Source organism: Phlebotomus papatasi, chromosome 2, assembly GCF_024763615.1.
Source record: "Phlebotomus papatasi isolate M1 chromosome 2, Ppap_2.1, whole genome shotgun sequence".
Lineage (NCBI taxonomy): Eukaryota > Metazoa > Arthropoda > Insecta > Diptera > Psychodidae > Phlebotomus > Phlebotomus papatasi.
This window is the reverse complement of record NC_077223.1, coordinates 78,543,811-78,558,413: the sequence shown is the minus strand read 5'-3', so window position 1 is coordinate 78,558,413 and position 14,603 is coordinate 78,543,811. Positions and strand designations below refer to the sequence as shown.

The following is a 14,603-nucleotide window of genomic DNA, read 5'->3' as shown; positions in this document are numbered from 1 at the left end:
GTATGTAAATTATCAAATCATAAATGTATCGATTGTCGGGTGTTTGAATTTTGTACATGAGGAAGAGGAAAGAGAGTGTGTTCTGGTTCAATCGATTTTGACACTGAATTATTGACGCGATTATATTTCCGGTGGTTGGTTGGCATAGAAGAGAATTTCGTGTTGGGGCAAAAATATGGGCACATAAACTATAATGTTTATGTATGATTTTTGTATATAAATATAAAAAAAAAATTTATAAATATATATATATATATATATTTTTGAAGTATGAAAAGAAGCAACAATAGATTTATATGGGTGGTGATGTGATTTTTAATGTTGGCGCGTTTTGTGTGTCTTGTGTGTGGGCTATTTTTAGGGTGGCGGTGCCAAGGGTAAACATCTAACACGGAGTCATGCAATGCGTGAATCAACGTCACCACCACGAACACCAACACCGCGTTCTGACTTGCTGACGAGCACAGCGTCCTCGCCAATGACTTCATCTGTGAACACGAGTGTGTCACAGGCGTGTGGTGACATTGCTCCTGCCACATCGAGTGAATCTCGACTCCATGTACAATCATCGGCTACATCGACATCACCCACATCGGGGAGTCCGTCCCCCAATCTACTCGATACACCATCCGTTATCGTAACACAGCAATCTCAGCAGCAATCGCAAACCTCACCGCCTATCATCTTTTCAACGGATGACGGTGGTAGAAGTCAGTTGGATGTGGATTTTCCAAAATTGACACCGCCAAAGTCAAAGTCACCAAGAAATATGGGTGATAATAATAAGTCAAATGTGGCCCAACAGACGAGCCCCAAAGCACCCACAAGCAATCACACAAACAGTGGTACAAACACTGAAACAATTGCAATTCCCAATCATCATCATCACCATCATCATAGACACCCAAATAATTCACCGGGAAATGTGTCTCCGTGCTCTCAGCATTCGTCCAATGGCGGAGGCTGTGCTGCGATCAATGTGGTGGATACTAGTCCGATCCCATCGCCACAGGGAACGCATTCGTATGAGAAGGAGGGCGGCGGTAGGAGTATGCGCGAGGGACAATGCAATTACGAGGGTGAGGGTGAAAGTCCGCCGGATGGACCTGGTGGTGGACGTGGGAATGCTGAACGTGGTGGCGGAAAGAAGCACAGAAATGGTCCAAGTGCCAAAGGTACGAAGCCACGACTCAAGGCAATGGGCTCATCGTCCAGTGCAGAGGGGAGTGGTGCGAGTGGAAATGGAGGCTGTGCTGGTGGTAACAAATCCTCCGTCTCCATTTTTAATTTGAACAGATTTTTTTCTAATAGATTTTTCTCTTGTGTGTGTCTTTCTTCCCTGTTCTCTATTATAGATAATTCATCGGAACAATATACTGATCAAAGTGGAGTGGATCTGATACAATTCTTCAAGGAGACACTGAATAAGAATCTAAAAGACAGAACAATGTTGCTTCGCATTGAAAAGGAATTACTTGCCTTAGTGTATGACAGATCGTAAGTACATCTTTTTTGTACGTACAATTATTTTATTATTTTGTTTCTTTAATTTGTATTGCGAAAGTTCAGGGGAAAACAGGTCTATTCTGAATTGATAAGATTTAACCTCATAGAAGTCCAAAAGAAAGGAAAGGGGGTGGGGCAATTTCAGGCATAATCAAAAATTTTGGTATAATAATTTTTTATAAAAAAAAAATTGTAGGATACTTTCAAAAAACCAATTACCTTAAAACAAAAAAACTGTACTTAATTGGCTTGAAGATAAAGTCTTAAACGAAACATTACCTGAAACTGTCTGAAAGTTATATTATTCTTAAGAATTGTTTATAAACTTTTGGCTGAATAATATTTTTGCATTAAAGTTTTTGAAAAGGTGTTTATAAACCAAAAGTATTGTGGGTTTCTAAAAGCTTCATTATATATCAATTCAGCCATTATTTTACGCTTATTTAGGAAAAAAATCACAGTTTTTATTGAAATAAAAATTACAACTTCGACTTAATCTAATTTTTTAATTGATGAGTTATCATTATCACACTAGAAAATTTCACATTAAAGTTAAAGTGAAAAGTTGCTCATTAAAACTTCTAGAACCACTCGAAATCGCTAATTTAGTCAGGACACATTGCTAGAATTGCTCAATGTCACGATGGCACACGGGTTGTCAGATATAAGTGTTTTTGTTTTAAAAGCATTTCAGTCGTTTAAGCGAAAATGTACGATTTTAGTGAAGAAGAGGAAGTTTTCCTCCTGTACACTACTTTTAGTCGTACAAAAGGACCCACTAAGCCTCTATAAGAAGGAAGTTGTGGGCGAGAGATTGGCTCACATGGTGTCGTTGAAATTTCCTTGGGCGATTTTTTTGGACATAATAATTTTCTCCGGATAATTTCGGAGGAATTTAAAGAGCTGCTTCAAATCGTAGGGCTTTATTTTCAAAAGAAGACTACGAAAATCAGGGAGCCAATATCACCCAAATCCCGACTGAGATGTGAGTTCCGGCGATTGATGACTCAATTTTTCGCAAACGGACTGAAAGCCATCAGATCGGTTGCCTCTATTTTTGTATTCCCGGCATTTTGTAGTCCCAAATTGCCCAAATTACGGGTTCCTGATGCACAGCCTCAATTAATTCGGCCACCATCTCATTTAACCACGAAATCCTAGAAGTTTATGAAGGAATATATAATGTAGATCGAACACATTTTTGTTTAGCTTTTTTCTTACTTATCCTTTGCACCGATCTTTTTCAAGGTCTTTTGTCCTTTCTCCATCTCGTGTGCGATAAATAATAGGTATTAGCACTACTTTTTATCCCAATTTAATCACGAATAAATTGGTGAGAAAATTGTGGCGCAGAAACAACCCGAATGACTGCAATAAAGTAGTACCTGATGAAAATTTAATGAGCAAATTTTGCTCATAAATTTGCTCAATTCTCATTCAGTCCCATATCATCAATTATATAAAATGACTGACTATATGTGATTGAATATTTACAATGTATTAATGATTTCTAACTCCCTAAGCACTAGTTTGCAGGGGGAGAAATAAAATTATTCATCATCATCATCATTAATTTTCTCATTAATTATCAATCGTATTTATGCTATTTTAGTCTATTTAAACCAATTTTTGTGACTCGAGTCTACTTTTTTATCACTAAATGAATCGATTTCTAAAAGCTTTTGACGAAAATTGCACATTAGGACACATATCAGCTACAATTAATGTGAATCACATTAAAATTTTAATGTGAATCACATTAAAATTTTAATGTGAAATTCTCTAGTGTGATACCACGGTAAAACAATTTTAAATTAATTTTTAAATGATTTCAAAATCTGTCCAAAAGCATTAAAGAAAACCAATATTTAAATTGAATTTCAATTCGGGAAATATCTTGTGAAAGTTTTATCTGAAAAGTATAATTAACCTCTCAATTTTTTGATACGAAAAGAATGTTAATTTGCCGATTGGATCAGTGACGGTGCTTACTACAATTCTTTTGTTTCTAAATTCGTTTTGGAGAGGCCACGCAGCGCTGCGTCGTTTACAATGAATCCAGGCACTTAAGCATATGCAGTTATCACGGTTGTTGATTCAACCGAAAATTTATCCTTGTGTTTTCCTTAAATATTCAAAAAATGTAGAAATAATACCTGCAAAACGATCACACTGCTGTAAGAAAAAAGAGCGTAGAAATAACTTTTTTCGTCATGAAGCTTAGATTTTTTTATGTGTAAAAAATATATCATAATTTGTTTCATATTAATTTTAGAACTTTTCAATGGTATTTTGCTGTAAATGAAAAATTAAAACATTACCGAAATGTATTTTAACTTTTTCGAGGAGGATTCAATCACATTTTGTGATTGATTTCATCTCATTTTGAATTATTTTTTGAAAACTGTGCACAGATTTTGGTTATGGCTTTCGGTATAATTTTTTCCGAAGAATTCTAGATTCATAGCAGTCTTCTTTAAGGAATCACATCATTATACAATATTACAATATTGAAAATCGAAGGATAATTTGTAAATCGTGAGAATTTTTGTACAGAAATGTTTAACTTTTTCCGGACCGCAGCATATGCTGCAAGCCAATTTCACAATTTTTAATCAAAAATATCTATGCTCAGGAATTAATTGAGGTCCTACAAAAAATGTCTTACATTTGGACATCCTTATAGTTTGTAATCATCCACAAGAATAGGATTTTTATCAGTTCTAAATAATTAAAAAACATTGTTTATCACAGAACATTCATATGCTGCTTTGGATACTCAGAGTCCCAAAAGAGACGAAAGAGTTAAGTAGAAAAGGTCCCGGTCAAAATCTGGAAAAGGTCAATATCCCGAAAGCCAAAATCTTTGGGTAAAAATCTCGAATAGCCAAAATTCCGGAAGCCAACATCCTGAAAAAGTCAAAATCTGAAAAAACCCAATACCGAACAGATCAAAATTCAATAGACAAAATTTCAAAAAGATTAAAATGACGTACAAATCAAAATCCCGAAAGCTAAAATGTCGAATGGATAGAAATCCCGAATAGCCAAAATCTGAAAAATGCCAATATCCCGAAAACGCCAAAATCCCAAAAAGGCCAAAATACCGAAAAGATCAAAATTTCAAAAATGCAAATATCCCAAAAGGTCTAAATTCCGAATAACCAAAATCTCAAAAATGCTAATATCCCGAAAAGGCCAAAAACACGAACGCCAACATCCCAAAATAGCGAAAATCCGAAATAGCCAAAATCGCAGAAAGGCCAAAATTCAGAATAGCCAAAATCCCAAAAATGTCAATATTCCGAAAAATCCAAAATCTCGAAAATCAAAATCCCGGATGGTTCGAAATCCCAAAAAGGCCATAAACCCGTAAACTAAAATCTCGGTTTTGTCGCAATCCAGAATAGCTAAAGTCCCAAATAGGCCAAAATCCCGAATAACCCGAAATCCCGAACGCCAGAATCCCAAATTTTAAGTGTCAGAGCTACTTTCCACGATTGCATCTGCATTTGCTAAAGTCAAAGAGGAATTCTCCGTGTTTTGGGAAAATATTCTATACCTCATCTTCCGTACAATTTCGTCCCTTTAAGGATTCAGACCATTTAGGATTTTGGCTTTCGGAATTTTGACCCTTTCGGGATTATTACCCATTCCAGTTTTGGCTTTTGGACTATTTGTTCTTTGTAATGACTTTATTTCACAAAATTAATCATCCATCTAAACCATTTGAGTTTGTTCAAAATTTTATTTGATGTGGGTAATTTTAGGTAAATTTTTAATAAATTAGAAAAATGTTTTAAATTTTTAATTGAAAAAGAGTCTAATTCTAATTGTATATTTTTCATCAAGGCAAGAAAGAGTTTAATTATACTTCCTCAATGAAAGGTTCATAAAGATCGTGAGACTTGTCAAAAAAGTTGACTTAATAACTTTGATGAAAACCAAGTCAAGAGTATAAATGTGAAAAAGCCAACAAAGACCTATGTCCTACGATTAATTCTGTAAGTGGTTAAAGGACAGGTTTATGGTGAAAAGTTTGTTGGTGTTTATCTTATCAAGCAGGGTGAGAGATTACTTGAGAAATGTTTTTAGAAAATGTATCTGTAACTTTTGTGGTGGTTATATACTGTTTTAAAAGTGTTATCCTCAATCCGGAAAAGTTGTTACTATTCATGGGAAAAATATTACAATGGAGAAAAGTTTCTTGGCAAAAGAGGAGTAAAGACGAACTTGTATGCTTCTTTATATTAATTGCATCTGATGTTAATGCAACTTTCAATAATGTAATTGTGTTGTTGTTCAAAATTTCAGTCGTACTCAGATAAAATTCCCTCCAGCATCGTCATACAACAGAATGCTAATACATCGGACGGCCGCCTATTTTGGCATGGACCACAATGTCGATGCAACACAAACCTGTGTAATAGCTGAAGTTACCAAGAACACGAGAGTTCCAGAAGTGAGTATTGCTAGTAAATTGATGGTAGGGAAATGTTAGGTATAATGGAGTGGAAATGAATTTTCTCATGGGAGGATTGCAAATGCAAAAGTGGCCATGTGGGGAGGTCACACTTTCTCCTGATAAAGTGGGAAATTTAGTTAAATGGGAAAATTTACATACATTTTGCAGACTAGACACAGCCGTTTCAAATTTAAAAAGTATTTTATTTTGGAGGAGAGAAAAGTACAATTTTGTGTTAGAAAATTTATTGAGCGGAAGAAAAACATTTTCTTTCAAAGTTTTTAGAAGAATTTTAAATTAAAGAGAGCTGTCAACCTAGTTTTTGGCTTTCTAATGTACATTGTGCATTTTTCCACATCTAATTTTCTTTTTTTTTTTTAAATAATGAACATGAACTTTTTGTTTTCTTTTGAATTATAAATTTGCTTTTATCTCAAGTGAATTAATAAATGACCAATATCTTTTCATTATTTAATTATAAAATAATTCAATTTGCAGATGCAAAACTTTTGAGACATTTTCTTCAGATCTAAATAGTGAAGAACGGGGCAATTTACTACACTTTTTTTACCACGTATCGTCCCGGTTATTTACAAAAAAAAATAAAACTGGAAGTTTTTAATTAGTCTGACCTATCTATGGCTCTTTGTGTCATTAGCTAGTCTTAAGTCACACATTTCCTGTAAAAAATAGGTCAGATTCATTAAAGGAATATGGGAAAACTATGAAGTGTCCGAAGCTAGAATATGTGTGAAGTCTGAAAGCCTTCTCGTTATTTAAATTTCCTCAGACGATTTTTACAAAAATACTATCCATCTGCTGCAGCCTTTATCTTTGCCAAAAAATCCTTATTTTTAAGCGATAATAATTGAGGATCCCCATGAGAAAATCTGTTACTAAAAAAACTTTAGAAAAAAAACAGGGGACAGTTCTATATAGTCAAGTGTGCTAATCCGGGTGCTTCGCTATCTGGATCGTTTATGACTAATCCACTTAAAATAATATTTTTATTTTTATTTTTATTTCCGTAATATAGTCACTACAGTAACATAATATAACTATTCAAGTTTGAGAAAAAGCAAAAATAATATTAAATTCCATTAAATAAGTGAGCGTAATCGACTCATTTCAATCTTGTGCCAGCTGGGTTCTTCACTAAAAATTTTCTAGCAGTGATATTTTCGCTAATGACAACTGGTTGATTGAAAACATTTATTGTTTTTTCCTTGTGAAAAAAGTATTTTAAATCCAAAGGTTTAATTAAAAGTGAATTAGCGAAAAGGCGACCCAGTTAGTGCATACTGACTTATTTCAGTATTATCATTATTTTATAAATTTTCTTTAATATTTTTGATAATTTTTTTTATATTATGTTTCTGAATGAAACAGTGAATAATTCTATGGATATAGAAGAAGTAAAAATGAATTTCATCAGTTAAAAAACAAGCGTTTAAGTAGCACTTTTCGGAAAACGATCCAGTTACCGCACCTTAGTATATTAGGCGGTAAAGTAAAAAGTTAAAGTAAAAAGAGGCAAAAAGCTCGTTTGGCCTCTAACAACAGGAGATTTTTGACCCGTGGGGTACCTTCAGAAGCATGTAATGCGGATATATTGATAAATTTGACAATTTATCTAAGAGGACCTAGTCATTTTTTTTAGTTCCTTAGATCCATCACCACCAAGACTTCAATTTTTCCTTCGTTTTGGTTCGTTAAACGTCTTTCCTACGATATTTCGGTAAAAATTAATGCAAAACTTTAGAAAATGGAACTTAGTTTATAATATTTTAATTAAAAATGAAATGATTAAAAGATATTAACCTAAATTTGGTCAAAAATAAATACCCTAGCGCAGTGGCGTAGCCTAAGTACTTATGCGGGGGGTACGGTTGTACCTCGAAGGCGCCTTTACCATGGAAGAATTGTTCGATCGAGGTAGTAGGAGGTCATACAGTCGAGTTCCTCAAATTTGAACGACGCGCCGGTTGCATTCAAAATGTAAAGTATGCGGTTATGTAAAAGAAATTTTGCATTGTGTCTCAGTTAGAACTATTTTTCTCTGGTGTTTCCTCAATATTGTCGTATTATATTAATTTTCTCAACAAATTCCACCTATTTAACAACGAATTCAATTGATAAAATTCTCTAAAGTTATTTTCCTTAATTTAGGAAAAGTGAATTTTACATGTATTCCGTTGCGTTTTTGAAAATATTGTTCAAATTTCAGGAGTGAGAAATGTCATCTATACCCCCCAAATGTTCAAATTTGAGGAACTCTATTGTATATCGAAAGCAGAAGCATAAAAAACACATATTGAACCTATCGGATGATTGCATAAGTTCGTGGGACTCATGTATACTTTTTTGTTTGTAGTGGAAATATTATAGTGTCTTAGATTCCTCTAATGCAAAGTATTCTTCAAATAAGTCGAGATGTCCTTTGAAGAACTTTTCCGAAATGCGGAACAATAAGTTGCATTTGCAATTTTTAATGTTAGGTCAATTTTGGAAAGGTTCAAGTGATGAACTTGCATGGAAAAACATTTTGCGTGTTTATTTAGATCTTGTTCTTGCTCTCAAAATGATTTAAAGGTGTCTTGGAAAATGTTAAAATAGGGATTTATCCTTCGAAATAACGACTCCCTTTTAAACGGCCTCTAGGGAATTCCAGGGAAATTAATCACTTTGAGCTACTCCAACGCGATGAAACAATCATACAAAACAAACACTATGAGTAAATCATTAGATTCATTGCGGTTGCTTACTAAAAACGTCCAATGTTGCCCAAAAGAAAGGGCGTAGTAATCTTCCAAAATGTTAGCACTAAATCGTGCGTCTAATAACACTGTGCGACACGTTGTGGGTGTCTTTGACGAGAGTGCCAAAACTTGTTAGAGGGTCATTTAAGGACCTCAAATCTGCAATCCGTTTGTACGGGTCACCTCTAGATTTTTTTGAAAAAGCATATTTAGTTTTTTGATGTTTTATAAAATTCAAAAATTCATATCTCCGGTTCTAATTACCCGGTGGTAGTCACATAAAGCCAAACTGACGCGTAATTTCATCCTCTATAACTCTTGTGAACATATCAAGCATCTACGATGAAAATGAAGTATATTTTTTTAAAGATTTTTTGAAAAAGGGCACCTAAAATGGTGCATTTTTCTGTGTTTTTTCCATCTTCTAGTAATTTTCCCACTTTAATAGAGCATTTTATATGTCAAATAACTATGCCTAAAATTTAGAGAATTTAATATTCTTTCATATCTTTTTGGTTTAAATTTTCTATCCTAATTCGTTTATTCACAATAATTTATTGAAAATAAAATGCATTATTATAAAAATTAAATCTCTTATTATATATAATTATATTAGTATCTTTGTCTAACCTACTGAAGAGCATTCTCTTTTGCACTCTCACTTACACATTTCACATAAAAAGAGGCGAAATGAAAAAAAGAGACGTATATAGAAATAAAGAGAGAAGAATAGTTTTTTGGCACTCATAACAGCTATTCTTCTCTCTCTATTTCTAAATACGTCTCTTTTCTTTCATTTCACCTCTTTTTATATGAAATGTGTAAGTGAGAGTGCAAAAGAGAATGCTCTTCAGTAGGTTAGACAAAGATACTAATATAATTATAAATATATAATAAGAGATTTTAATGCACTTTATTTTCAAGAAATTATTGTGAATAAACAAATTAAGATAGAAAATTCAAACCAAAAGAAAATGAAAGAATATTAAATTCTCTAACTTTTAGGCATAGTTATTTGACATATAAAATGCTCTATTAAAGTGGGAAAATTACTAGAAGATGAAAAAAACACAGAAAAATGCACCATTTTAGGTGCCCTTTTTCAAAAAATTTTTAAAAAATATACTTTAATTTCATCGTAGGTGCTTGATATGTTCACAAGAGTTATGGAGGATGAAATTACGCGTCAGTTTAGCTTTATGTGACTACCACCGGATAATTAGAACCGGAGATATGAATTTTTGAATTTTATAAAACAGCAAAAAACAAAAAATGCTTTTCCAAAAAAATCTAGAGGTGACCCGGACAAACGGATTGCAGATTTGAGGTCCTTAAATGACCCTCTAACAAGTTTTGGCACTCTCGTCAAAGACACCCACAAAAAGGTAAATTTTGTCGCACCGTGTAACAGACGCTGCCAAAATTACAGGAGTTGCAATAGGAAATTCTCCAGAACCTAAAATATTCTTCATTATATTGACCCATCAGATTATCATTTGTTCCAATTTTTACTGAATAGTTTAGTGCGTTTAGCTGCTAAGCTGTTTAAATCCACCTTCCGGATTTTTTTCAAGAAAAAACAGGCTCTTTCTTTAAAAATAAAATTGATAAGCTTATATATATCTTTGGAGGACAAGTATAAAACTGTAAAAAAATGTTCTGTAAATATGCACAGCTCAAGTGTGAAACGGTAATGTGATGAAAATATACAAAGCGGTTAAATCTTACACAGCTCAATAGTAAAATGGTTGAAATTGAGCATAAGTCATGCATAGCTCAAACAAAATTGAATCTAAATTTTTTACAGGTGTCTTAATCTTAACCGTTTAATGTTTAACAGATGTACGTATTTTTGGCACAATATTAACAGTTTTATGCTTGAGCTGTGCAGATCGTCAATACGATCAAGAGCGTTTTATACTTAGTCTGTTCGCGTTGTCAGCACAAATTTAATAATTTTTTACCACAAACTTATACATTTTGTAATTCAACTGTGCGTGTCTTCGATACAATGTAAACCGTTTTATGCTTAAGCTGTGCAGATTTTATGTACAATATGAGAAGTACGAGTCTCACTCAATTTATTGAGTGAAATTATACTTATTTCCAGCCTAAAAAACAAAATTCTATTATATTACTAAAAATATTTAGAATAAAAAATTAAAATGTCGATTTTTATGTTGGCATGGAAAGACGTTATGGTCTACGTATGAATTTTTATTGACATTTCTTTTTTTTTTTTTGAGTTTCTTTAAGGATTAAGGGGATTAAAGGGTGGAATTATACTTTATTTCCACCACTGTATTTTAATTATAGCTGGTCCAATGCCATAAATTTTCTGAAAAGGGCCATGGGTGAAATTCATGAAGAACATCGAAAAAAAATTGAGTTGTCCAAAGCTTAAGGCGTCCGAAAGTAGCGCGCTTTCCCCTCCTTCCAGCAGACAGAAGAATGCAATATTGTTGGAACTATGTTTACATTTTCAATTCCTGTGAAATATCAAAGTGCCCCTTTATCAAATTGCCCCACATACCTTTATAATCTGGAGAGAGAATTGACATTCCGGAAAGGAAGTTTTGTGCAGTAAATTATTTTTCCTTCTATCAGTGTCTCTTTTAGTTGAGGGAAGACTATGGTGAAGTTTGGAGGATGACATTGTTTTCCAAGAAAGTTTTATAATTTTGTAGAGATAGAGGGTACTTTCTTAAAATTGTAAACTCGTTAAGTTCTATATGAATCATAGAAAATTTTCCTGACCAAACGGAATTTCTTGGTCGATGTCCAATTTTTTCTCAGTTTCTTATGTTATTTTCACCCCCAAATATGTCTGATTTGTCAAAAAAGTTATTCTCTATCCAGAGAGAGAGACAGAAACAGATAGAAGAAAATGCCATGTGCAAAGTTTTCTCTTCCATAAGGTAATTTATCTCAATTTTTGACTTTGTTTCTGAACTCTTAACATTTTAAGATTCGCTTCGAGTCACTTATTCGGGAAATGGATGAACCACGTAAGTCCATTCTCAAGCGAGATTCGCACAGTTTCGATGAGTATCGTCAGGGACTCTTGCCATGTCCGGATCGTGGGATGTTAGATCGTAAATCGAAGAGTTTTGAGGAGCGTGAGGAGGAGTATGAACGTGCTCGACGGAGAATTTTCAAAGATAGAGATGGCGGAGGTGGAGATTATTCGATTGAGGAACAACAGTGGCCATGGTCGAGCTCTGAGAGTTCTGAGAATTCTGGAAGGCACAAAATGGCACAAAATAATCGCCTGCTGAAAGTTCAATCTCTGGTAAAATGTCCTTTGGAAGTTATTTTTGTCTTTGGAAATTTGTGTGAACTAAAAATTTTCTCCACCCTCTTTTGTCCCAAAATATTGGCACAGTCTGTGGATACTCGAGGTGATGGACGTCCATGTGTATCGAAATCACATAGTTTTGGGGGATATGGTGGTCCCATGCAGTCTACAGGATCACAAGGACATCACTTATCGCGGGGTGATTCAGTGACGTCCACCAAAAGTGCAGGACCTCGACTCTTCCCAAAGCAAGACTCTGTTGGCAGCACAAATACACCCTGGAGGTGTTCACCGTCGAGTAGTGGGTAAGTTGTGCTAATATAAAAGAAAAAACTCAATATTTTTAAAAATCATTGGAGTATTTTGCCAAAAGGGATCTGGATGAAAAATTCTGGTAATTGAACTTTTCTCATTTTTACGTCAGAAATTTAATACTTTCTAAATGTACAATAACCAGACTGTATCAAAATACATTTTTATATTCTCAATATTGAAAAGTAGTTTACAAGAATGATACAAACCAGATTAAATACATTCGAAAAACTATTTTATTTTGAGAAAAACTAGGTCAATTGAAAAATTTTCGATGAATTTCCAATTCCTCAATTATTTCCATTCAAAATAAAAATAAAAAAGGAATTGGGAAACGTCCCAGACTTTGCAAAGTGCTCGAAATCGTGACACTACACCTCAAAAGTACTTTGGCATCATTTTCTGTTTACCGGTTTACAAATAATAAACTATATTGATTTTATTGTATATTATATGATTGTAATAAAATTGATTTTCGGTCATAAATTGCTTATCGGTTCACAAACGGTTCATTACCGGTTGACTACCGATTTGAACCAATTTATAAATCACTCAAAATATTTTCCAAAACACCTTAAGAGATATATAATTGAACTTCTGATAAAAAAATAGTTATAGGTTATGAACCGATTCATTATCGGTTCATAACCGATTGGAACCGGTTCAGTTTTATCGGAAATTCCAAGACCTTTCCAAAGAGCCCAAATATGGCCAAATTCGGTTGAGAGCTTTTTATGTAGTGGCCGCTCTCTAATCAGGATTGGCGTAATTCGGACGAATTCTCGACGGTTTCATTTAAAATAATTTTGAAGTTATGTATGCATGTGTTTTCAGCAATGAAAATAAATTATCTTCTCATGTTTTTGTTTAATAATGATGTATAAATTGCATAGAATTCTCTAATTATCTTTTTAATCTTCTTTAAAACTTTTATACTAATTCTACAAAAAAAATCTTGCAATTATATTTTCGAGACATATTGAACAAATTCAAAAATCGATCCGGATAACGAAGCGAACATCTGTCATATTGTCTCTCAATTATCCGAATAACAAAGCGGGCACTGTATTTTTGATCTTGAAAACCGTTATGAGGAATGATTCAACGATATTTTCGTATAAGGCCGAAATGTACGCCTGAATAACCTCTAAAAGATCCAAAACAAAAACATGCACGACGCGTTTTCGAGCATCTACAAAAACACATAGGGTGGGAGGGGGTGCCCCGAATGTCCCAAATTCTTATCTCAAACCATTTGGGCTCTAGGCGTGGTAACGGACACACGGACAAACGACATGACTTTTTTTCTCAGAAATCGTCTAAAACGCGAAGATTTGTTTAGAAAAGTAGTCCTCGGGAGGTGGAAAATGAAAATTTGGCAGTATGAAAAAATCAAGTGATTATACTGCTCTTTCTATGGAGTTTGTGCACATAAAAAAAAGTTAATTTTCATCTCGAGTAAGAAGTTTTACCTTTTTTCTGAGTGTTATGGTACTTCAGATTCTGTATAGGTAACCTCTTGATGCTCTGAAAATTTGTAGTATTTAACAAGACCTATCCAAGGCACTATCCAGAAATAAATTCTGACAATTTCAAGCGGTGCTGGAGCCATTTTAAGATTAAATTTCTCTGCGATTTATGTCAGGTGCAGAATTATTGAGAAAAACAAAATTTGGGTATGTTCCAAAAATGCAGAAGAGGGGTAGGGTATGGATCTGATATCTAATATCTCTATGTAGGAGTGAATTCTGAAATGCTGTGAGAATTTTGTTTGACAGTTCTGTGAAAGCTTCACGAAACTGGGATTTTAACTTTTCAGGATTTTGGCTTTCGGGATTTTGGATTTTCGGGATTTTGGATTTCGGAATTTGGTTTTCGGCATTTTGGCTTTCGGGTCGTTGGTTTTTCGAGATTTTGGGTTTTTGGGATTCTTACCAATTTGGGATTTTGGCGTTTGGGATATTGGCATTCGGGATTTTGGATTTTTGGGATTTTGGTTTTCGGGATTTTGGCTTTCGGGATTTTTGGTCCTTCGGGATTTTGGCTTTCGGGACGTTAGTTTTGCGGGATTGTGGATTTTTGGGATTTTAATCAATTTGGGATTTTGGCGTTCGGGATATTGGCGTTGGAGATTTTGGCAAATTCGGGATTTTGGAGTTCGGGATTTCACCTTTGAGGATTTTGGTTTTCGGGATTTTTGGTCGTTTGGGATTTCGGGATTTTGGATTTACGGGATTTTGGATTTCGGGATTTTGACTTTTCG

The 14,603-nt window shown here is 34.0% G+C and overlaps 1 protein-coding gene across 10 annotated transcripts in view; it reads left to right on the top strand.

Moving 5' to 3' along the window:
* LOC129804547 (protein encore) overlaps positions 1-14,603 on the top strand; it is a 177,809-nt gene that overhangs the window by 137,464 nt on the left and 25,742 nt on the right. For 6 of the 10 annotated variants that reach the window (XM_055851915.1, XM_055851909.1, XM_055851914.1 and 3 more), the window contains 5 exons: positions 362-1,259; positions 1,356-1,497; positions 5,821-5,968; positions 11,699-12,022; positions 12,116-12,333. In XM_055851915.1, the coding sequence (XP_055707890.1) occupies positions 362-1,259; positions 1,356-1,497; positions 5,821-5,968; positions 11,699-12,022; positions 12,116-12,333 (1,730 nt within the window). The remainder of the gene's footprint in view (positions 1-361; positions 1,260-1,355; positions 1,498-5,820; positions 5,969-11,698; positions 12,023-12,115; positions 12,334-14,603) is intronic. The other 4 variants (XM_055851918.1, XM_055851917.1, XM_055851916.1 and 1 more) reach the window with 1 other exon arrangement.